The sequence below is a fragment of the Meles meles genome, chromosome 1, assembly GCF_922984935.1.
Source record: "Meles meles chromosome 1, mMelMel3.1 paternal haplotype, whole genome shotgun sequence".
In the NCBI taxonomy this organism is placed as follows: domain Eukaryota; kingdom Metazoa; phylum Chordata; class Mammalia; order Carnivora; family Mustelidae; genus Meles; species Meles meles.
The window spans coordinates 153,866,906-153,892,720 of NC_060066.1; the positions used below are offsets into that span (position 1 = coordinate 153,866,906).

At 37.8% G+C, this 25,815-nt stretch overlaps 3 protein-coding genes across 4 annotated transcripts in view; 2 read left to right on the forward strand and 1 right to left on the reverse strand.

The window, feature by feature from the left end:
* The window catches only part of SLC44A5 (solute carrier family 44 member 5), a 424,145-nt gene that overhangs the window by 390,949 nt on the left and 7,381 nt on the right, over window positions 1-25,815 (forward strand). For both annotated transcript variants that reach the window (XM_046024493.1, XM_046024485.1), the window contains exons 14-22: window positions 1,669-1,761; window positions 2,224-2,311; window positions 3,018-3,280; window positions 3,820-3,914; window positions 21,576-21,679; window positions 22,725-22,798; window positions 23,430-23,500; window positions 23,618-23,706; window positions 25,019-25,103. In XM_046024493.1, the coding sequence (XP_045880449.1) occupies window positions 1,669-1,761; window positions 2,224-2,311; window positions 3,018-3,280; window positions 3,820-3,914; window positions 21,576-21,679; window positions 22,725-22,798; window positions 23,430-23,500; window positions 23,618-23,706; window positions 25,019-25,103 (962 nt within the window). The remainder of the gene's footprint in view (window positions 1-1,668; window positions 1,762-2,223; window positions 2,312-3,017; window positions 3,281-3,819; window positions 3,915-21,575; window positions 21,680-22,724; window positions 22,799-23,429; window positions 23,501-23,617; window positions 23,707-25,018; window positions 25,104-25,815) is intronic.
* On the forward strand, window positions 11,728-13,360 carry LOC123947097 (activator of 90 kDa heat shock protein ATPase homolog 1-like). Its single transcript, XM_046013088.1, is given in 3 exon segments — window positions 11,728-12,172; window positions 12,175-12,707; window positions 13,322-13,360. Coding segments are annotated over 3 exon segments (930 nt in total). The 5' UTR covers window positions 11,728-11,814.
* Window positions 13,810-14,284, reverse strand: LOC123953995 (40S ribosomal protein S15a). The gene has a single exon (XM_046024518.1). It carries the CDS (start codon window positions 14,254-14,256, stop codon window positions 13,864-13,866), a length of 393 nt encoding a protein of 130 aa, XP_045880474.1. The 5' UTR covers window positions 14,257-14,284; the 3' UTR covers window positions 13,810-13,863.

The window sequence follows — 25,815 nt, forward strand, 5'->3', positions numbered from 1 at the left end:
ACCATTTCTATATGAATGACAAAATTTGCTTAGATGGAATAATTGATCCTAGGAGCACCAGACTATACATTTTGTATCTACAGCTCTAATTTCAGGACACTTTATACCTGGAGCCTTTTTTGTTAGAAAATGCTGTAAAATAAACACCAAAATTCATGCTGGAAGATAATGATCCCTACAGGTTCTAAACTAATCCAAAGGTCACTTGACGGTAATACTTTAAACCTTTGAATAATGCATGGAAGAAACAAAAAGCATTACTATCAAGCCAACAGACCATGCATTCTATTTAGAATGATGAAAACCTAAGTTATTAGTGGCCAAAGCCAAAATTATTTTAAATAGTCTGTAAGGATTATTTTAACAAAATTGTCATCTATAATTGTAATAGTGCCACTTGAATCCAATGGTTTAAATAGTTAATAAGCAGTTTAAATTCTCTCTCCTTTTCATAACTGAAACCCTATCATTAGTCCCTGAAAACTCCAATTTGCTGAGTTTATTTTTTAAATAAAATGATACTGTACAATTCACTGTAACTTGCCCCATTGTTGTTGTTGTTGTTTTGTGTGTGTGTGTGTGTGTGTGAAAGGGCCAATACAACTGTGACAAGTTAATAATTTTTTTCAAGGGAAAGTAAGAGCTGGAATAAATTGGTGTGAGAATATAGGGTTAACAAAGAGACGCTCAGTTTCACTTAATAGCAGAATCTGGAGAAAGGAGGGAACTTAGCTCAAATAGTGAGGTGAACGAGGTTACGGATGCAAAAGGCATCTAAACTATGCCAGTGCATGACATGAGAACTGGAAATAGTTCCATCATCGTTCTTGGTGGTTACATCAAACAGTAGTGGTCTTCCAGTGTCATAAGCTGAAAAGACCATTCAAAAGTAGGAACAGGGGAATAGGATGGTGAACATTTCAGACACCACAACTTATGAGGAAATATTAAAGGAATGATTATACTGAAGCATAAAAGAATAAGGAGTTCCTTGAAGGGGTGCTATATGGAAAAGTGATAATTTCTTCTCTAAAAGGTAGTGGATATGAGTAACAGGCTAGCAGATAAGGAAGAACTTTCTAATATTTTGGTTGTTGTTAAGCACTGTCATTCAAAAGTAAGTTTTTATCATTCCATATGGTCACCAGAAACTAATAAACATATTTAAAAGATAGTACAGTCCCTTCTATTCTTCCTGAATTAGGAAGGAATTCTCATATTTGATCAGATGATCTCAAGGTCTTCTCCAATTTTGAGAGTCTAAGAATCTTAACAAAAGGAAGAACTATGATTATAATGTATTAAATCTTTATGAGTCATACAGAAATAACCAAAGAAGAGAAGATTTAGGGTATCAAATCTTTGAGTCATACAGAAACTTGAGGGAAGTCTGGGGAACTTTTGACAGGAATCAAATATGAACAATAAAAAGACTTCTAATTACTAAAATCAAATAAATAATATTTAAGTAAAATTTAAAAGCCAATCAAAAAATTTAAAAATGTTTACGAAAATGCCAGAATGATCAGCAAAAAGAGTGAATGGTTATTACCATCATTCTTAAATGGATTCAGTTTAAAGCTTATTTCCAGTTTTAACAGTAAAGATTTAATTGAGAAATTGTATCTCTGAATCATTTTAAATTTCAACTATTTTGCTTTATTTCAGAGCCATTGGATTCCTCCCTACTACATTAATTTATCCAGTTTTAACTTTCATTTTCCTCTCTATCTGTATTGCCTACTGGGCAGTGACAGCAATGTATCCTTTGGTAACTGACATTTTTAAACCTCACATCCACACTACTATTCACACTACTACTTTTGTTTCCGGTGCTTTCCATCCTAGGAAGACTAGGAGAATCATAATGGTTTTTCATTTGTCTGTTTTTTTACTAAGCTCTAAAAAAATCTTTATCTATTGACTGAATTTCCCTCCCCCACAGATAGGTCATGTGGTAGATTTTGTTTTGGCTTCACATATGGTGGTGCTTCTTGACAATAACCTAAGGAAATTCCTTTGTATTTGACTATGAGGGGGCCACTCAGTGTAGCTTACCCATGTTATATTATTCCAGGTCTGAAAAAGATGTATGAATTATTAAAAGATTAGAAGTTTTTTGAAGTTAATCTCTCTGCAGACTTTTGAGTTTTTTGCATTATTTTCTTGTCCATCTACTTTCCTTCTACCAGCAAATAGTTTTTCCTTAGTAGGTTAACCCAGTTACTTGGCTACGTCGGGGGTACCTATATACAAAGTCATATCCCCAGAAAGGACATGTAAACATGAAAATACAACCTGTGACCCAGAGGTAAGTCAAAGAAACACTCTCTCTTTTACTTACTCCAGTATGGCACTCTACTACATTTCACCTAGCAGTTGTAAAAACCATTCGAAATAGAGAACTTAATGGGAATCACTGTTAAGAAGGGCAGGGTGGATCAGGTGTTAGCAGGAGAGCACTGAAATGAATAGACAGAATAGAGAAAAAGCACTATTATTTCCTGAGCCCATGGAAGAGGCAGGAATGGTTAACAACAACATTAATAAATGTGAAATTTTAGTGAGTGCAGAGTGGTAAACATATGACAGAAAATGAAATACTTTACAGCGTTCATTAAGGAATAATATAAAATGATGGGATAGAAAATAGGAATAACAGAGGTGTCTGGGTAGCTCTGTCATTAAACATCTGCCTTTGGCTCAGGTCATGATTTCAGGGTCTTGGGATTGAGTCTCTTGTTGGGCTCCCTGCTCAGCGGGGAGTCTGCTTCTCCCTTTCCCTCTGCCCATCCTCCCACTTGTGCTCCTGCTGTTTCTCGTGCTCACTCAGTCTCAAATCTTAAAAAAAAAACTATATATTCAAAAAAAGAAAATAGGACTAACAGTGGAAGTTAATGGGAAAAGAGTAGGACAGGCTATTGAGGGTTACACAAGAAGAGAAGGCAGGGAAGGTGTTATTTTGGAATGGCATTTCATACTATCTTATCTGTATTTTTTTTTTTTTCTGAGTGCAGATTTTTAATACAACTGAAATTGCCAAAGCTTGCCCTGGGGCTCAGTGTAACTTTGCTTTCTATGGTGGAAAGAGCTTGTACCATCAATATGTCCCTACCTTCCAGATTTTCAATCTATTTGTCTTTCTCTGGCTTATAAACTTTGTCATTGCACTGGGTCAGTGTACCCTTGCTGGTGCCTTTGCTTCTTATTACTGGGCCTTGAAAAAACCTGATGACATCCCACCATATCCACTTTTTACTGCATTTGGGCGAGCCATACGGTAAGTTCCACATTCAATCCTACATCTATCATCCCAGTTATGTTTTGTATGCTTAAAATTCTGTCTTATGCTTATATAATTCAAGTGGCAAAATACAAATGAGGTCAGTTATGATTTAAGATTCATGGATGTCCATTGCTTATGTCTGGTTTTATAGCCACAGTTTTACAATCCCTACCCAAGCCAACATCCTTCTAAAAGCTATAAGTTGCTGAAGACAAATGGTAGGGGAGGGCACCAAAATAAAAATTAACTGGGCTAATTAATAAGAATTAACTGGGCTCTGTCTCTCCATTGTTTAGCCCAAACATTGTATTTTATGATGACAGGCTATTGGTATCATTTTTGTAGATGAAGGACATTATAGATGTGTATCATTTAAAATCCTCTAAGGAGGCCTTTATCAACCTGAATAAGAAAGTGTGATAAACACTTTCTTATCCTTCTGCAGAACCTTTTTACCTATTAAAATTATTTAGCATCCTATTAATTAGTAATGAAGATATTTTAACTTTGATTCTCATTTTATGTTTGCTCAGATATCACACAGGATCCCTAGCATTTGGATCTTTAGTTCTTGCATTAGTTCAAATGTTTAAATTCATCCTAGAATACGTGGACCGCCGTCTTAGAGGTAAGACTCTAGAATTCATCTTTTCTCAGACTTCCTGACTTTTGTAAAAAGAATGGTTTGGGGCAAGGAGTTAAGGGAAATATTACGACTACAAGTTGGACTAGGTAATAAGGATGGAAGTGGTCAGATTGGGGATATGTTTGGAAGGAAAAGCCAACAGGACTTGCTGAGAGATAGGATATGGGACAGGAGAGGATGTGAAAAGAAGCAGTGGTGAAGAAAAAAGAGAAAAAGTGTGTGATGCCATTTACTAAGATGTAGAAACCAGGAGAAGCAAATTTCAAAGAAGAGATGAAAAACAGTGTTTGGGGCATGTTGATATTGAGAAGCTTGGTGGAGATGTCAGGTAGTTTTAAGTCTGAAGCTCAGGATGAGTCAGGCTTAAAATATAAATATGGGTGTCATCAGCATAAATCTTTACACATAACACATATAGTTTACAAGCTCTAATTTGAATGCACTTTGTTTTATTATTAATTGCCAAAACAGTCTTCAAACAGAGCTAAGTTGGAGATTCCCAGTTACATGATTTTAAAAATTAATGTCAAGCTGCAGTAATCAAACAGTGTGGTGCTAGCATAAGGACAGACACATAGAACTGCAATAGAATAGAAACCCAAAGATTAACCCTCATACATAAGGCCAATCAATGGGGAAATGACAGTTTTCTCAACTAACATTACTAGAAAAATGGATAACTACCTGCAAAAGAATAAAGCTGGACCCTTACACAATATACAAAAGTTAATTCAAAAAATGGATCAAAGACTTAAAAGCTAAAATAAAACTCTTAGAAGAACGCATAGGAGGAAATCTTTAGGATGTTGGATTTGATGAAGATCTCTTAGTACAGGTAATAAAAGAAAAAAGACTTTATATACATGCACAAAGTTTGTGTATCAAAGGACACTATTAAGAGAGTGAAAAGACAACCCATAAAATAGGAAAAAATATTTGCAAGTCATTTACCAGATAAACAACTAATATTCAGAATATATAAAGAGCTTCCACAGTGGCAAGAAGATGGAAGAACAGGGGACGTTATTTCATCTGGTCCCTTGAATTTAGCTGGATATCTGTCAAACCATTCTGAACACCCATGAATTCATCCTGAGATGTAAGAAAAATGTATCTGGAACTCTACAAGTAGAAAAGCAACCGTATTTTGCAAGGTAGGAGTTACAGAAATGTCAGTCTGCGGAGAGATATTGTAAGATAAATGGAGGGAGAGGGAGCCTCCATAAACCAGCTACTAGAAAATGATACAGCCCCAGAGGACAAAATCGGAAACCTTAGAAATCTGCTCCAGTGAGCAGATTTCCTGTCTGAAAGGGGCTCAGGGGATGAAAAGAGCAGAATTCTAGGTGGGTCATTGTGGTCTCAGAATCCCAGGAGTCACAGAATGAATGGAGTGTCTAAACTGGTAGAGTGCCCAAGCAGTGGAGTGGGGAAACTGGTTATAGTCAGTGAGCCCAGGAGAGGACTTTCAGACCAGGTCACCATAAACTGCAAGCCAAGCTGGTTGGGTGACCACTCTGCCTGAGCACCCTGAAAAGAACTGGAACATGTGGCCATTTGCCTTACCCCAGAAGGGGCCAAAAGGCTGCACCCATGACTGAACAATAGCTCTCAAGGTGGCAGCCCTGGAAAGGACAGTATGGTGACACCCAGCAGTCCCCTGGGAGCAGTGGAGCAGGGTATGCACATGAGCCCACAACTACTCTCAGTCCCTGGGCACACAAAAGGCAGTGACACAGGCCACTTGGGTGCCTGCCAGGAGGATTACAGTGGGCATGCACTGCAAGAGACTGTGAGATGGGTGGGCACACACAAAAGTGAAGACTATTTGTCCCAGAGGGTTTATTGAAGGTGGGGGGGAGGGGGACTACAGTCTTTCAGCTCTGGGGCTGGGGCTCTGGGCACATCTAAAGAGGTGCAGAAAGCCTCTAGGGAACAAAAGCCACACAGAGGACCAGCTTTCCCTGAATACCCAGCACCTGGGAAAGGGCCATGCAAATCCAACCAGGCAAAGACCTGAGAAGCTGCACAGCAGGCCCCACCCTAGAAGGTAATCTGGAAGAACAGGTACAAATGAGGTTACCGATCCCACAAGACTGTAAAATTCCAGAGCCAGGGGAAAAATAGTATACTGAGTTTGAGGTTCATTCTCATGATTTGGTTATCTTTCAGTCTAAAATTTTCCTTTTTTTTTTTTTTTTAACTTTTCCCCATTTCAACTAGTTTCTTATTTTACCAACTTATGTATGTATTTATTTTGAAGATTTTATTTATTTAACAAAGAGAGACACAGTTAGAGAGGGAACACAAGCAGGGAGAGTGGGAGAAGGAGAAGCAAGTTTCCCATCAAGCAGGGAGCCCAATGTGGGGCTCGATCCCTGGGATCATGACTCGAGCCGAAGGCCGATGCTTAATGACTGAGCCACCCAGGCACCCTCCCAACTTATGTTTTCAAGTCACTTTTTAACTTTTTTTTTTTTTTACATATATGTTTGATATATGCTTCATTTACTCCTTCCCTCTATTCAATTTTATTTTTGTATATAGATAAGTTCTGCTTCCTTTGCAATTTTGAGAGGTAGTGTCTTCTAACACACAGCAATCATAAAGTTAATAGGCTATGGGTGCCTGGGTATCTCAGTGGGTTAAGCCTCTGCCATCAGCTCAGGTCATGATCTCAGGGTCCTGGTATTGAGAGCTTCCCATCAGGCTCTCTGCTCAGCGGGGAGCCTGTTTCTCCCTCTCTCTCTGCCTGCCTCTCTGCCTACTTGTGATCTCTGGCTCTCTCTCTCTCTGTCAAATAAATAAATAAAATCTTTTTAAAAAGTTAATAGGCTAAAAAAAAAAAAAGCTTAAAAGACAATAGAGAATCTCTAAGTGCAAAATGAGATCTAATCAGGCCAAATTTTAAAATGCTATAACTGAGATGCAGTCTAAATTGGATGTTCTAACAGCTAGGGTGAATGAGGCCACAAGAAAGAATAAGTGATCTGGAAGACAGGTTGATAGAAAGGAAGGAAACTAGAAGAAAAGAAAGAAAGACAACTCAGAGCCCATGAAGAAAGGCTTCAAGAATTTAATGATGCTTTGAAATGCACAAATGTCAGAACTATTGGTGTGCCTGTGGGGAAAGAGAGAGAGGGCCAGAAGGAATTGAGCAAATTACAAAGTTTAGAGAAAAAGAGAAACCACCTTGAGAAAAAGAAGTTCCTTGCCTATAGAGGGAGGAACATCAGATTAACATCAGACCTATCCACAGAAGGAGCTGGCATGATATATTCAGAGTATGAAATGAGAAAACATGCAGCCAAGAATTCTTTTTCCAGCAAAGCTGTCATTCAGAATGGAAGGAGACATAGAGAGCTTCCAGGATAGGTGGAAACTGAAAGAATATGTGACCACCAAGCCAGCCTGCCAGAAATATTGAGGGAAATCCTGTAAGAGAAGAGAGACCCCAAGAGTAACATAGACCAGAAAGAAACAGAGACAATCTACCCAGAAATAGGAGCTTTACAGTCAATACAATGGCATTAAAGTCATATTTTTCAATTGTTACTCTGAAACCCATGCAGATGGGTTAAATGCTCCAATCAAAAAATACAGGGTATCAGACTGGATAAAAAAAGCAAGACCCAGCTATATGCTGTCTGTAAGAGACTCATTTTAGACCTAAAAACACCTCCAGTCTGAAACTGAGGGGCTGGAGAGCCATTTACCATGCTAGTGGTCCTCAAAATAAAGTTGGGGTAGCAATCCTCATAATGAGACAAATTAGATTTTAAACCAAAGACTATAATAAGAGTTGAAGAGGGACTTTATATCATACTTAAAGGTTCTATCCAACAAGATCTAATAGTTATAAATATTTATGCCCCCAACATGGGAGTAGCCAATTATATAAACCAATTAAGAACCAAAGTAAAGAAACACATTGATAATAATATACTAATAATAGGGAACTTGCACACCCCACTCACAGTGATGGTCAGATCATCTAAGCAGAAGATCAACAAAGAAACAAGGGCTTTGAATGACACACTAGGCCAGATGGACTTCACAGATATATAGGGAATATTCCATCCTAAAACAACAGAATACTCATTATTCTCAATAGAACTTTCTCATAGAACTTTCTCTAGAACAGATCACATACTGGGTCATAAAATAAGTCTCAACTGATACCAAAAGACTGAGATTCCCCTGCATATTTTCTGACCATAGTGCTTTGAAACTTGAACTCAATCACAAGAGGAAATTTGGAAGGAACTCAAACACTTGGAGGTTAAAGAACATCCTGCTAAAGCATGAAGGGTCAATGAGGATATTAAAGAGAACTTAAATGATTCATTGGAACCAGTGAAAATGAAAACACATCGGATCAAAACTGATGGGATACTGCAAAGGCAGTCCTAGGAGGAAAGTACATAACCACCCAAGCCTCTCTCAAAAAATTAGAAAAATCCTAAAGATACAAGCTAACCTTACACTCAAAAGACCTAGAGAAAGAACAGCAAATGAATCCTAAACCAACAGAAGATAAATAATAAAGATTAGAGCAGAAAACAATGAAATAGAAACCAGAAAATCAGTAGAACTGATTAACAAAACTAGAAGCTGTTTCTTTGAAAGAATTAAAAGATTGATAAGCTTCTGGCCAGATTTATCCAAAAGAAAAGAGAAAGAACCCAAATTAATAAAATCATGAATGAAAGGGGAGAGATCACAACCAACACAAGGAAATAGACAATTATAAGAATATATTATGAGCAACTATATGCCAACAAATTAGGCAATCTGGAAGGAAGAAATGGATGTATTCCTGGAAACTTTTGAACTACCAAAAATGAAGAAAGAAGAAATAGAAAATCTGAAAAGATCAATACCCAGCAAGGAAAATGAAGCAGTAATCAAAAATCTCCCAATACATGAGTCCAGGGCCAATGGCTTCCTAGGGAGAATTCTACCTAACATTTAAAGAAGAAATAATACCTATTCTTCTGAAGCTGTTTCAAAAAATTGAAATGGAAGGAAAATTTCCAAACTCATTCTGTGAGGCCAACATGACCTTGATCCCCAAACCAGAAAAAAACCCCATCAAAAAGAGAATTACAGACCAATATCCCATCATCCCTAATGAACATGGATGCCAAAATACTTACCAAGATACTAGCCCATAGGATCCAATAGTACATTAAAAAGATTATTCACCATGACCAAGTGGGATTTATTCCTGGGATGAAACAGTAGTTTGATATCCCCAAATCAATCAATGTGATATACACCACATTAATAAAAGGAAAGGTAAGAATCATATGATCCTCTCATTTGCTTCAGAAAAAGCTTTTCACAAAATACGGCATCCTTTCTTGATTAAAACTCCTTATAGGGACGCCTGGGTGGCTCAGTTGGTTAAGCGGCTGCCTTTGGCTCAGGTCATGATCCCAGCGTCTTGGGATCGAGTCCCACATCGGGCTCCGTGCTCGGCAGGGAGCCTGCTTCTCTCTGTCTCTGCCTGCCACTCTGTCTGCCTGTGCTTGCTCTCGCTCTCTCTCTCTCTCTCTCTGACAAATAAATAAATAAAATCTTAAAAAAAAAAAAAAAAACTCCTTACAGTGTAGGGATAGAGGGTACATTCCTCAATATCATAAAAGGCATATATGAAAAGCCCACAAGAAATATCATTCTCAATGGGAAAAAAAATGAGAACTTTTCCCTTAATGTCAGGAACACAACAAGAATGCCCACTCTTACCACTATTGTTCAACATAGTACTAGAAGTCCTAGCTTCAGCAGTTAGACAACAAAAGGAAATAAAAGGCATTCAAATTGGCAAAGAAGTCAAACTCTCACTTTTCACAGATGACATGATACTTTATGTGGAAAACCCAAAAGACTCCACCCCAACATTGCTAGAACTCATACAGCAATTCAGCAACGTGGTAGGATACAAAAACAATGCTCAGAAATCAGTTGCATTTCTATATACTAACGATGTGACTGAAGAAAGAGAAATTAAGCAATCAATTACATTTACAGTTGGACCAAAAACCATAAGTTACCTTGGAATAAACCTAACCAAAGAGGTAAAGATCTGTACTCTAAAAACTATAGGACACTTATGAAAGAAATTGAGGGAGACACAAAGAGATGGAAAAAGATTCCATGCTCATGGATTGGAAAAAGAAACATTGTTAAAATGTCTCTGTTGCCCAGAGCAATCTACACTTTCAATGCAATCCCCATCAAAATACCATCGATATTGTTCAACCTGGAACAGACAGTCCTAAAATTTGTATGGAACCACAAAAGACCCCCAATAGCCAAAGCAAACTTGAAAAAGAAAAGCAAAGCTGGTGGCATCACAATGCCGGACTTCAAGCTACATTACAAAGCCATGATCATCAAGACAGTATGATACTGGCACAAAAAAAGACACGTAGATCATTGGAACAGAGTAGAGAGCCCAGAAATGGACCCACAACTCTATGGTAAATTCGACAAGCAAGAAGGAATGTCCAATGGAAAAAAGACAGTCTCTTCAACAAATGGTGTTGGGAAAATTGGACAGCCATAAGCAGAAGAATGGAACTGGACCATTTCCTTACACCACACACAAAAACAGACTCAAAATGGATGAAAGACTTAATGTGAGACAAGAATCCATCAAAATCCTTACGGAGAGCAGAGGCAAGAACCTCTTCAACCTTGGCTGCAGCAACTTCTTGCAATACACTTCTCCAAAGGCAAGGGAAACAAAGACAAAAATGAACTATTGGGACTTTAACAAGACAAAAACCTTCTGCACAGCAAAGGAAACAGTCAAAAAACTAAAAGGCAACCTACAGAATAGGAGATTAATTTTGCAAATGACAAAGGGCTGGTATCCAAGACCTAGAAAGAACTTATCAAACCCAACACCCAAAAACCAAATAATCCAGTCGAGAAATGGCCAGAAGACATGAATAGAAACTTCTCCAAAGAAGACATATGGATGGCCAGGAGATATATGAGAAAATGTTCCATATAACTTGTCATGGGGGAAGTACAAATCGAAACCATAATTAGAATGGCTAAAATTAATAAGACAGGAAATGGCAAATGTTGCCAAGTATATGGAGAACAGGTAACCCCCTTATACTCTTGGTGGGAATGCAAGCTGGTGCAGCCACTCTGGAAAAAGTATGAATGTTCCTCAAGAAGTTAAAAATAGAGTTACCCAATGAACTGGAGTTTGCACTACTGGGTATTTACCCCAAAGATACAGATGTAGTGAAAAGATGGGGTTACCTGCATCCCAATGTTCATAGCAGCAATGTCCATAATAGCTAAACTGTGGAAGGAGATGAAATTTCCTTCAACAGATGAATGGATAAAGATGTGGTTCATCTATACAATGATGGTATATTACTCAGCCATCAGAACGGAGGAATGCCTACCATTTACTTCAACATGGATAGAACTACAGGGTATTATGCTGAGTGAGGTGAGTCAGAAAAAATTATGATATGGTTTAACGCATAGGTGGAATATAAGAAATACTGCAGAACATCACAGGAAGGGAGGGAAAGGAAGGGAAGGGAGGGAAAACTAAATGGGAAGAAATCAGAGAGCAAGACAAAATTTGAGAGACTCTGGACTCCAGGAGACAAACTGAGGGTTACAGAAGGGAGCTGAGTGGGGGAATGCGGTAACCAGGTGACGGGTATTAAAGAGGGCATGTGTGAGTTAAGGCGGGGAGGGGCGGGGGGTGGAGGGAAAAGCAAGCCAGGAGGTTCTGCAGCTGCTTGGTAGTTTCCAGGCGCTGCCGGCGGCTGGAACCAGGCGGTCCTGAGGCTGTGGCTGTGGCTGCTAGGGAGTTGGTGGCGGTGTGACAGGAGAGCCGATGGCCAAGTGGGGTGAGGATGACCCACGCTGGATCATGGAGGAGCGGGCGGACACCACCAACGTCAACAACTGGCACTGGACAGAGAGGGATGCTTCAAATTGGTCCACGGATAAGCTGAAAACCCTGTTCCTGGCAGTGCGGGTGCAAAATGAGGAAGGCAGATGTGAGATGACAGAAGTGAATCAGCTTGATGGAGAGGCGTCCATTAACAATCGCAAAGGCAAACTGATCTTCTTTTATGAGTGGAGCATCAAACTAAACTGGACAGGTACCTCTAAGTCTGGAGTGCAGTACAAGGGACATGTGGAGATCCCCAATTTGTCTGATGAAAACAGTGTGGATGAAGTAGAGATTCCTGTGAGCCTGACACAAATCTCGTGGCCTTAACGAAGGAAGAAGGGGTGAAACTGCTAAGAGAAGCAATGGGAATTTACATCAGCACCCTCAAAACAGAGTTCACACAGGGCATGATCTTGCCTACGATGAACGGAGAGGCAGTAGACTTGACTGGGCGGCCAGCACTGAAAACTGAGGAGCGCAAGGCTAAGTCTGCTCCTTCAAAAACCCAGGCCACACCTGTTGGTGTCAAAATCCCCACTTGTAAGATCACCCTTAGAGAAACCTTCCTGACCTCACCAGAGGAGCTCTATAGAGTCTTTACCACCCAAGAGCTCGTTCAGGCCTTTACCCATGCTCCCGCAATGTTGGAAGCAGACAAAGGTGGGAAGTTTCACCTGGTAGATGGCAACGTCTCTGGGGAATTCACTGATCTGGTCCCTGAGAAACTGATTGTGATGAAGTGGAGGTTTAAATCTCGGCCAGAAGGGCACTTTGCCACCATCACCTTGACCTTCCTGGACAAGAACGGAGAGACTGAGCTGTGCATGGAAGTCTCTGCCTTCGGCTCAGGTCATGATCTCAGGGTCCTGGGATCAAGCCCCACATCGGGCTCTCTGCTCAACAGGGAGCCTGCTTCCCCCTGTCTCTCTCTACCTGCCTCTCTGCCTTGTGATCTCTGTCTGTCCAATAAATAAATAAAATCTTTAAAAAAAAAAACCTAATGATGTGCTATATGTTGTCTAATTGAATTAAAATTAAAATTAAAAAAGAGTTTCCACAACTCAACAATAAACAACAAACAATCTGATTCAACATGAACAAAGGATTTTTAAAATTATGTAACATTTTTTCAGCTTTATTGAGGTATAATTGACAAAATTGTAATATATTTAAAGTGTACAACATGTTTTTTTGATATGCACATGCATTGTGAAAGGAGTGTATGCACATACACATTCAAGGTAATAAATATGTCCATTACCTCACATATTTCTCTTTTCCTCTTTTCTTTCTTTCCCTCCCTCCCTTTCTTCTATGAGAATGCTTAAGTTCTCTATAAGCAAATTTAAATTATACAATGTAGTATTATCAACTATATTCACTGTTATACATTGGCACTGTTATACATTCATCTTATAACTTAAAATTTATACCTTTTTACCAGCTTCTCCCTGTTTCCTCCACCACCCCCCTGACTATTTAGACCTCCATTCTGCTCTTTCTATGAGTTAAACATTTAAAAAAATTATACATATAAATGATGTCATGTGTATTTGTCTTTCTCTATCTGGCTTATTTCTCTTAGCATCATGCTCTTCAAGTTCATCTGTTTTGCTGCGAAAGCAGCATTTCCCTCTTTTTAAAAAAGCTGAATAATATTCCATTGTGTATCTATACCACATTTTCTTTATCCATTGTTCATTCACTGACATGTTGTTTTCATACATTTGATATTGTAAATGATTCTGCAGTCAACATAGGAGTACAGGTATCTCATTGATAGTGATTTCATTTTCTTTGGATATATACACAGAAATGGAGTTTTTGGGTCATATGGTAGTTCTATTTTTAATTTTTTGAGGAACTTCCATACTGTTTTCCATAGTGGACACACCAATTTACCTTCCCACCAACAGTAGAGAGTTCCCTTTTTTTTTTTTTTTTTTTTCCACTGAGGCATTTTATTTGCACATATGTATTACATCCCTAGAAAAAGAATCCCAGGATTTTCCCTCCTGTGTGTTTTCGTCTTGCTTCTTCATGGTCCATGATGCCAGCTGAAGTTGTCAGTACAATGAAACCAAACTGGCGGGACGGGAGCAGGTTATTCTGCCATTTTTCTAGATCTTTCAGTTGTACATCAAACCTGGGGCTGATCACTCCACACTTGTTCAACCTGCCTGTGAGGTTCACAACAATCTTCCCAGCTCTGTGATCATCAATGATTTCAAATTCGCCAATGTAACCGTGCTTCATCATCACAGTGAGAAACCGGACGATGACTTTGGAGCACGGCCTAATAAGAACCTGGCGTTTGCCTCTCTTTTCAGCATTGTTGATGCTCTTGAGAGCATCTGCCAGGACATTCATGCGCACCATTATGGCGGCAAAGAAAGATGGCGGAAAGAGCGAGAGTTCCCTTTTCTCTACATCTTCGCCTTTTGTCTTTTGGATAATAGACATCTTATCCTCTACCTTATTGTAGTTTTCATTTGCATTCCTCTGTTAAGCAGTAATGTTGAGCACCATTTCATGTACTTATTGGCCATCTGTATTTCTTCTTTGGAAAAATGTCTGTTTGAGTCCTTTACCCATTTTTAAAAATTGGGTTATTGGTGTTTTTCCTATTGAGTTCTATGAGTTCCTTGAATATTTTGGATATTAACTCACCATCACATATACGGTTTGCAAATAATTTCTTTCATTCCATGGGTTGTCTTTTCATTTTGTTGCTGGTTTTCTTTGCTGTGCAGAAGCTTTTTACTTTGATACAGTCTCAGTAGTTTATTTTTGCTTTTGTTGCCCTTGTTTTTAGCATCAAATCCAAGCAATCATTGCTAAGACCAATGTCTTGTTTTCTTCTAGGAGTTTTATGGTTTCGGATCTCCATTCAAACCTTTAATCCATTTTGAATTGTTTTGTGTGATGTAAGAGTCCAGTTTTATTCTTTTGTATGTGGACATTCAGTATTCCCAGAACACTGAATTGAAGAGACTAGCCTGACTAGCCTTTATTCATTGTATATTCTTTACTTTTTTGAAAATTAATTGACCATGTATGTATGCATGTATGTGTACATGTGTGTGTGTGTGTGTGTGTGTGTGTGTATGTGTGTTTCTGGGTTCTCTATTCTGTTCCATTCATTTGTGTGTCTCTTTCTTTCCCAATGCTATAATATTTTGATTATCATACTTCATAATATAGTCTGAAACCAGGAAATGTAATGCCTTCAGTTTTATTCTTCTTTCACAATTGCTTTGGCTATTCAGAGTCTTTTGTGATTCCAAACAAATTTTAGGACTGTTTCTGTGGAAAATGCCATTGGAATTTTGATAGGTATTGCATTGATTTTGTTAATTGTTTAAGGTATTATAGACATTTAACAATATTATTTTTTCCAAGCCATGATCATAGGATATTTTTCACTTATTTGTCTTTATTTCATCAATGGCTTACAGTTTTCAATGCACAAGTAATTCCCTACCTTAGTTAATTTTTCCCTAGGTATTTTCTTGTTTTTGATACAGTTGTAAATGGGATTGTCTTCTTAATTTCTCTTTTCAATGGTTAGTTGTTAGTATATAGAAATGCAGCTGAGTTCGTATATTGATTATCTTTCCTGCAACTTCACTGTATTCATTTATTAGTTCTTAAAGGTTGGGGTTTTTTGGTGAGTTTTTTTTTTTTTTTTGGTGGACTATAGGGTTTTCTATAAATAATATCATGTGATCTGCAAAGACAATTTTACTTCTTCTTTTACAGTTTTAATCCCTTTTATTTCTATTTCTTGCCTAATTGCTCTGACTAGGACTTCTAGTACTATATTGAATAAAAATGGCAAGAGTAGACATCCTTGTTTTATTCCTCATTTTAGAAGAAAAGCTTTCAGCTTTTTACCATTGAGTATCATGTTAGTTGTGGCCTTGTCGTATGTGGCTTTCATTATTTTAAGGCATTCTATAATCAATTTATTGAGAGTTTTTATCATGAAAGAAGGCTAAATTTTGTCAAGTGAATTTTCTGCATCTACCAAGATGACCATAATTAGGATCCTTCATTTTGTTAATATGGTACATCACATTTATTGATTTGCATATATTGAACCATCCTTGCATCTCTTGATAAATCCACTTGTTCTTGGTGTATGATCCTTTTTACTGTACTGCTGAATTCAGTTCACTAATATTAAGAATTTTTGCATTTATGATCATTAGGGATATTGGTCTATAATTTTCTCTTTGGGTAGTGTCTTTCTTGCTTTGATTATCAGAGTGATGCTGGCCTTGTAAATTGAATTTGGAAATGTTTCTCCTATTCAGTTTTTTAGAAGAGTTTGAGAAGGATTAATATTAATTCTTCTTTAAATGTTTGATAGAATTTACCAGTAAAGCCGTCTGGTTGTGGGCTTTTGTTTGTTGGAAAGCTTTTGATTATTGATTCAAAATCCTTACTAGTAATTGGTCTTTACAGATTTTCTATTTCATCATAATTCAGTCTTACTAGGTTGTATATCTGTAGGAATTTATGCATTTCTTTTAGGTTATCTAACTTGTGCACAATTGTTCATAGCAGTCTCTCATGATCCTTTGTATTTCTGGGATATTGATTGTAATACCTGTTCTTTCATTTCCGAAATAGAATGTTCCTCTTTGTTCCTTGGTCTAACTAAAGGTTTGTTAATTTTGTTTATCTTTTCAAAAAACCAACGATTATTTCCACTGATGTTTTCTATGGTCTTCTTAGTTTCTATTTCATTTATTTCCACTCTGAAATTTCCCTTCTCTTTCCTTCTCCTAATTTGTGCTAGTTTGTTCTTCTTTTTCTACTTCCTTAAGGTGTAAAGTCAGATTGATATCTTTTGTTTTTCTTAATATAGGTGTTCACTGCTATGAACTTTCTTCTTTGAATTACTTTGCTGTTTTCCATATGTTGGTATGCTGTGTTTCCAGTTTTGTCTCAAGATACTCTTTGATTTCCTTCTTTATTTCCTCTTTGGCTCATTGGTAGTTCAGTAGTATGTAGTTTAATCTCCATACACTGGTGAATTTTCCAGTTTTCTTCTCGTAAGTGATTTCTAGTTTCAAACCACTGTGGTTGGAAAAGGTTCTTGATATGATTTCAGTCTTCTTACATTTATTAAGACCTGTTTTATGATCTAGCAATGATCTATCCTGGACACTGTTCCATATGCACTTGAGAAAAATATGTATTCTGCTGTGTTTGGAAGGACTGTATTGTAAATGTCCACTCTGTCTGGTCAATATACAGTTAAGTCCAGTACTTCCTTTTCGCTCTTCTATCTGGAGGATCTGTTGTTGAAAGTGTGGTATTGAAACCCTCTACTATTAATATTTTGCTACATATTTTCCCCTTAATATTTGTTTATATTTTGCTTTGTATATTTTGGTGTTCCAGTGTTGGTTACATAAATATTTATAATTTTTATATTCTTTTGATGAATAGACCCCTTTATCACAGTATATGACCTTTATGTTAGTTTTTGACTTAACTATTCTCCTTTTGGTTTCCATTGGCGTGAAAAATTTTTTTCCAATCCTTCACTTTCATTCTATATGTGTTTTTACAGGTGAAGTGAGACTTACAAGTAGCTTATAACTGAAGGTTTTTGTTTTTTTTTTTAATGCACTCAGTCACTTTGTGTCTTTTGGTTGGAGAATTTCATTCATTTATGTTATAGATAACTATGGACTTAGTATTGCTATTTTGTTGATCGTTTTCTGGCTGTTTTATATCTTAAAATATCTTGTATCTATTTTAAGCTGATAACTTAATTTCAAATGTGTACAAAAGCTAGGCATTTTCACACTTGCCCCACATTAATGCTACATTTTTAATGATTACAATTTACATCTTTTTTTAAAAAATATTTTATTTATTTGACAGAGAGAAATCACAACCAGGCAGAGAGGCAGGCAGAGAGAGAGAGAGAGGAGGAAGCAGGCTCCCTGCGCAGCAGAGAGCCAAATGCGGGGTTCGATCCCAGGACCCTGGGATCATGACCTGAGCCGAAGGCAGAGGCTTTAACCCACTGAGCCACCCAGGCACCCCCAATTTACATCTTTTTATGTTGTGTATCCATTAAAAACTTGCTGTAGTTACAGTTATTTTTAACACTTTGTATTTTAATCCTTATACTAGAATTGTGATTTACCTGCTACCATTAGTTTTAGAGTATTCTGAATTTAATTATATATCTACCTTTTACTAGTGAATTTTATACTTCCACATATTTTCATGTTACTAATTAGCTCCTTTGTTTTAGCCTAAAAAACTCCCTTTAACATTTCTTGTAAGGCTTACTAGAGAGGATGAACTCTTCAGTTTTTATTTGTCTGGAAGACTTTATCCTTCAATTCTGAAGGACAATTTTGCCCCATAGAGTTTCTTGCTTGGCAGTTTTTTTCTTTCAACACTTTGAATATATCATTCCACTCTCTTCTGGCCTACAAAATTTCTGCTGAAAAAAGTCACTTTTCTGTGACTTTTTTTTTAATCCTGAAAAAAGTAGAAGTCACTTTTCTTCTGCTGCCTTTAATTGCCTTTCAACTTCTGAAAATTTATTTGTATGTGTTTCAATATGGATCTCTTTAGATTCATCTTTTTTTGATATTCTTTAGACTTTCTGGATCTGAATGTCTGTTTGTTTCTCCAGATTAAGGAAATTTTCAGCCATTATTTCTTCAGTTAAGCTTTCTGTACCTTTCTCCCTCTCTCTCTTCTCCTTCTGGGACCTCCAATTTGATCTGCTTGTTGGTGTCCAATAAATACATCCCTCTCTCCATTATTTTTCCCTTTTGCTTCTCTAATTGGATGAATTCCACTGCCCTGTCTTTGAATTTGTTGATCTTTTCCTCTGCTTGATCTGGTCTGCTATTAAAACCCTCTATTGAATTTTTTAAGTCCATTATTGTATTCTTTGGTTCTATAAATTCTGTTTAGTGCTTTTTTATATTTTCTGTCCCTTTGTTAAAATTCTCAATGTTCATGCATTGTTCCCCTGACCTTGATGAACATCTTTATGGCCATTATTTCAAACTCTATCAGGTAGACAACTTACTTCTTAAATATCGGTTTCTAGAGATTTATCCTGTTTTTTATTTGGAATATATTCTCATCTTTCTTCATTTTCTTCTTGAGTCTCTATGGTGGATTGATTGCATTAGATAAAACAGTCACTTCTCCCAGTCTTGACAGACTGGTCTTATACAGGAGATGAATTTCATTAATCAGCCAAGCTCAAGCTTCTAGGTCTCTCAGGCATTTGTGATTCTCCTAGCCACAAGTTATTCTTAATGTTTCCCAACAGCTGAATATGTGCCAAGTCCTCAGTGTTCCAAAGAGAATGATCACAGTCAGAACCTACATACAGGCCAAATTAGAAGCCAGACCTGCAGGCAGTAGGTGGGAAAGTGTGCAGGTGAGCCTCTTCCACAGAGAAACTGAGAAGTGGGTATTTGCCTATTCCTTCTGCACTGAGCCAGGGTGTGTATCCATGCTGGGATTGGAGGAGGGTGCTCCTGCACCACTTAAAAACTGCTTATTTGTTTGTTGTAGTCCTGTAGGACTTTTCAGTGTAACCACCATTGGCAATCAGAGCCAGGGAAGGTGTGGACCATCCTCAGGCAGCAACTGTAAAAACTAGGGCAATGGGTATGTGTAAAGTCTCCTTCCAATGTTGGCCTAATTATATAATTGTAATTAGCTAGAGGGAGAAAGTAGTAGAAGTGCCCACTAGCTCCCCTGGACAACTCCATTAAGGACTGTAACTAACAACTAGATATGTGCAAATTATAAGCCAGACCCTCAGGCAGTGGGCTGTAAAGCATGTAGTCCACTCCTTTCCTGGAAAAGACTGGAAAATGGACCCTTTTTTCCCCCCCTGCTTCCTCTGTACTAAGCCTCTTGAAGGACAGCAACAGTGAGTGCTAGCATGTAAAGAACTAGCTTTGTTTTCTGTGGTGCTGTAGGATTTGTGGTTATAAACTCCACTGGCTTTCAGAGCTAGGAATTTTGGGGACCTGTCCCTTGGGTGGGAGTCTTAAAAGTTGGAATCCTTTATGTCCTGTTCAAATGCTATACTCCTCAGGAAGAGGCTGAGAGTTGGGGGTATCTTCCTTATAGTGTGGTTCTGTGCCAGAAATGGGTTTATGATGTGTTTGTTTCATCCTTTCCTACCCATTTCACTGTGGTTATTTTTTTTAGTTGCCTGATGTGGTAGGAGTCAATCAGCTAGTTTCCAGTTTCTTTGCAGCGGAAATTGTTCCATGAGTAGCTGTACTTTATGTGCATCTGTGGAAGGAGGAAAGTTCAGGGGCCTCCTATGTCACCACCTTGGTCCCTTCTACAAAGGAATGGCATATACATTGCTCCAAAGAAGATATACAAATGGTGAATAAGCACATGGAAAGATGCTCCGTATAATTCATTAAGGAAATGCAAATCAAAATCATAATAAGGTTACCACTTCACATCCATTGGAATGGCTACTATTTTTAAAAAATGTAAAATAACAAGTATCTGTAGGATGAGGATAAACTGGGAACCTTTGTGTATTGTTGCTAGGAATGTAAAATGGTATAGCCATTACGGAGAACATTATGATGATTCTTCAGAAAGTTAAAAGGAGGATTGCCATATAATCCAGCAAATTCACTACCATAGATATATACTCAAAAGAATTGAAAACACGGACTCAAATACTTGCATACAAGTATTCACATTAGGATTATTCTCAGTAGCTAAAAGGTAGAAACAACCCAAATTTCCATGAACAGATAAAGGATAAACAAAATGTGATATATCCATGCAATGGAATGTTGTTCAGCTCTAAAACAGGATGAAATGATGAACCTTGAAAACTTTGTTAAGTGGATAAGACACAAAGGATAAATATTGTATCATTCCACTTTTATGAGGTGTCCAGAAGAGGCAAATTCATACAAAGTGCAATAGAAGTTATCAGGGGCTTAGGGAAGGGGAGAATGAGAAGTTATTGTTTAATAGGTACAGAGTTTCTATTTGAGATGATAAGTTCTAGAAATGGATAGTGATGATGATTGTGCAACACTGTGAATGCACTTAATGGATTGAATTGAATTGACTTGTACAGTATTGTACATAATTGAATAGTACACTTAAAATGGTTAAAATGGTAACTGTATATTTTATCAATTTTTTTAAAAAATCCTATTTTTTAAAGATTTTATTTATTTATTTGACAGACAGAGATCACAAGTAGGCAGAGAAGCAGGCAGAGAGAGAGAGAGAGAGGAGGAAGCAGGCTCCCTGCTGAGCAGAGAGCCAGATGCGGGGCTTGATCCCAAGACCCTGGGATCATGACCTGAGCCGAAGGCAGAGGCTTTAACCCACTGAGCCACCCAGGTGCCCCTAAAAATCCTATTTTTTAAAAGATTTAATTTATTTACTTGACAGACAGAGATCACAAGTAGGCAGAGAGGCAGGCAGAGAGAGAGGAGGAAGCGGGCTCCCCACTGAGCAAAGAGCCCGATGTGGGGCTCAATCCCAGGACCCTAGGATCATGACCTGAGCTGAAGGCAGAGGCTCAACCCACTGAGCCACCCAGGCGCCCCTAAAAAGCCTATTTTTAAAATTTTTATTTTTTGATCACAAAGTTTAGTTACAAATCATTAATAGATTTGAATATTTAATTTTCATAGAGGCCCAGAACAACGTTTGTAAATTTCTACAACGCTGCCTAAAATGCTGTTTCTGGTGTTTGGAAAGAATGGTAAAGTTTTTTAACAGAAATGCCTATGTTATGGTAAGTAGATTATTTTTTAATAATTTCTTCTTTGCAAACCCAAACCCCATTTGCACATTTCCATCTCTAACACTTTTTACCTCATGCAGTTGAATTTATCACCATGTTGATATAAGGATTTGTGATTCCCATGTATGATTCAGAGCTATGCTTTCCTAGTTGAGATAACATCTTAAGCGTACTTCATTATTACTGTTAATATCTTTTTAAAGAGGGAAAATATTATTTACCTTAGAAATTTTTAAATATGCTAGATTGAAAAGATTTTGTGTGTCTTTGACATTGTTTAGTGGAAGGAGAGGTTAGTCTATATTCCACTCTGAGAAAAAAAAAGTCTTTCTAATTCTGGGACTTACATATTTCTAGGGAATGGTCTATTTCTTCTTGTAAATCTTATGTTAAAATGTGTGGGAATCGATAAGGCCTAACTAAAGTGTTACTTCTTTCCTATGGGGAATTTGGATATTTTTAAAAACGGGGTTCCAAAAACATAATTCTTCTAAAATTTAGTAACTACAACCTTATGATACTTGCTTATTATCACCATGACCCAGAATCTGCAGGGGTGATTCAAATAGTCCTGAAGATTTAAATAGTCATTAATTTACCTCCAGTAAGAATACTGTATTGAGCCTTTTAATCAATAAATCAATGTATCAAAAGGTGTTGGTTTCCTGAGAATAATCTTTAAAGTGAATGCTGCAACATTTTTCCTATTCACAACAGACCCTACCTAGCCCAGACACTTCAAAGACAGAAACCATATCCTGGGATTTGAGAAAAAGATCTACCTCTGTGTGAATTCCCATGGAGTTAACAGGCATATAGCATCTGAAGCACACCTTATTGTAAACGCCCCTGATAGCTGTGCAGAGTTGAGGACGTACAGTTCTCTGGTCTCACATGTACCCAAAGGCTAGAAAGAGGAATGATAGTAGCAGGCTGGGTGATAAGAGAATTAATTCATGTTCCTGTCATTGGATTGTCTGTTGGTCTTGTTAGGGCATGTTACTGACTCCAGAATAATAACAACTGTTTTCCTCAGATTGCAATATATGGCAAAAACTTCTGCAGGTCAGCAAGAGATGCTTTCAATCTGCTGATGAGAAATGTTATAAAGTAAGTAATCAGGTTGAATTTGCAAAAGAAAATTTGGTGAACCTTGACCATCAAATACTTCACATGTGATTTAAATTGATGGTGATCTTATTAGACATGAATATTATCTTTCAATTGCATAGATTTAAATCTCTCTCACACGATTTCTTTTTGTATCTTAGAATGTTGCTTCTGTCATCCATCTACATCTTCACACTCACTGGCATTTTATTGATTTTTAATTATCTTTTAATTATCTTTTAATTCTTCTGCTCAAGAAATTCTCCACACAAACATCATGTCTCTGACCATTTCCTTCTCCCCAAAATGACAGAGTCTGAGTGAGCAAAAGCAGGGAAGAAATGAAACCTTCTCAAAATTCAGGGTATCTTACTTGGGTTTTGAAACAGAGGCTGACATATCAAATTAGGCCAGATAGCCCTACAATGCCATCTTCTGTTTACTTCATCAAAAATAAGTCAGAACTTCATTTGGAAGGTCTACCTTCATTTCTTGCATTTAACAAAGGCCAAATAAAATTTCCAGCGAAGACATATCAAAATGAGCTCATGAATTATTTACTCTCATAAATTTCAAGTGACAAATGTAATTTAAACACAAAATTATACTTTCTTTTTTTTCTGATTCTCAGAGTTGCAGTTATGGATAAAGTTACAGACTTTGTACTAATCCTGGGGAAAATTCTAGTTGCTGGATGTATAGGTAAGTAATAATAATAAATATAGTAAATCTAAAAGGTACTTGGAAAAACTTCTTTGCTATAAAAAAACTATTTTCTTTGCAAATACATAATATGCATGTTCTGCCTGTCCAATGTAGGTGTGCTGGCCTTTTTACTCTTCACACACAGATTGCCAACGATGATAGAAGGACCAACATCTTTAAATTACTACTGGGTACCTTTGCTGGTAAGATCTGGTGTCTTAGTCAGTTCAGGCATCTATAATAAAAAATCGTAGATTGGATGGCTTAAGCAAGAATTTATTCCTCATGGTTCTGAAGGCTGAGAAGTCCAAGATCAAGGTGCCCACAGATTCAGTTCCTGGTGAGAGCTCTCTTCCTGGTTTACAAAGAGACATCCCCCCTCCCCCACCTTCTCCCTGTATCCTAACATGGTGGAGAGAGATCTCATCATCTCTCCTATCTCGTCTTTTAAGGGCACCAATCCCATTCATGAGGGCTCCATCCTCATGACTTACTTACCTCCCGAAACCTCACCTCCAGATATCATCACATTAGGGATTAGGTTCAACATAGGCATTTTGAGAGGACACAATTCATTCATAGCCACTGCGTAATATTGACTCTTATTTCTCAGAGATGGCTAAAAAAAGGGAGAACAAGAAAAATAATAATAGTTAACATTATTCGTCCTACTTTGTGCCAAGCCTTATTGTTTCAGATTGGATTCCTTAGAAACAACTTCTGAGACAGGATTGCATGCAGAAGGTTTATTAGGAAGTGTTTTCCTGAGATACCCTTGTAACAAGGAAGTGAGGAGGCCAGGCATGGGCAAAGGAAAAAGCTGCAGTTAGAGTGGGGGCCTCAGACATATTGACAGGAATTCTTGTGCAGGAAGAATTAGGCCTCTGTATGCCGTGATTGGTGAGGCATTGCCCCCTGGATGGGGGTATAACCTTGGGTGAAGCAGTTACCGGCAACAAGGGCAATTCCTAGTGAGGGAAGCCTCTCAGTCGTCCACAGCCTACATTCCTAACAACCGGAGGAGAGATGGAGCAGTTGGAGAGGACCTGATGCGAGCCTGGCAGCATCTATAGCAGTTAACTCATTCGCTCAATCCATATGTCATAAATACTGTTATTATTCACATTCTGCCCTCGCCCACCAGTAATTTTTAATAGGAGGCAGGAGGCACAGTGTGGTTAAGTAACTTGTTGAGCGAGTGCCTGGCAAGTGATTCAACCCCTAGGCAGTGTGTGCTCTTAACTGCATGCTTTCCTGCCTCAGTGTACAGGATCCTAAATCTGGGGTATTTTTGTAGGCATTGGGGATAGTGGTAAGAAAATTAACAGGTAATATAATATATTTAAATCCCAGTACAAAGTACCCAAAAGTTAGTGGATTTTTTTGGTCTCTATATTGAAATCTTTTCTACATAGGGTACTTCAATGTTTCTCATCCTGACTTTCATTTAAAGCTGCATTATTGTTCTTCTGGACAAGTTAATGACATCTTCATTTTGTCTTCACTCATTTACAGACAGTCATTATTGGATCTTACCTAGTTGCCCACGGATTCTTCAGCGTCTATGCAATGTGTATTGATACAATTTTCATCTGCTTCTGTAAGTTTTCGGTATATGTGTTTTCCCCCTTTGGAAAGTAACTGAAAGATAAGAAGGTTAAGACCCATGTACTTAGCTGGCTTGTGGATTTGCTTTGGTTTGCCTGTAACTACCAAATAGTGTTTATTTGGAAAGAGACTCTGTTTAGTAGATGCTCTTTAAACATTAACAGCTGAGAGAATGGAGTTGGCAAAGCACAGGAGAGTCAGCTACTGAAATGAACCTCAGGCTCCACTGCATGCTGTTAGCATGAAACTTGTTTTTTTCGTTTCTTAGTATTTTCAAGTTTTAATGATAAACCACAACAGAAGCGAATCATTAACAGAACTGAGGACATAACTGGGCTTTGAGACTGGACTATAGGAACACTTTGAGGAGAGCTTTTATAATTCTGATAAAGCCAAGCAGGCAATGGTTTCAGAGACACATAGAGCCAATTCACACCAAGTTCATTGAGGGGAATGTCTGGGAAACAGCTCAATCAATTCTGATGCTTAGAGGTAAAATACTTCTTGAGAGCTTTCATCACTGACTTATTTGCTGTGCCTCTATGTGGCATTTGTAACTCATAATGGATAGGCTTTCTATTAGTATCTCATCTTAAAAGCCTTGGAGAACCTAGTGCCCTAGGAACTTGACTTGGCCCTTACCTTCAGCCTAGAGAAAGGAGGCTCAGCAGATGAAAGAACAAGTTGTTAAGCCCTCCAGCTAT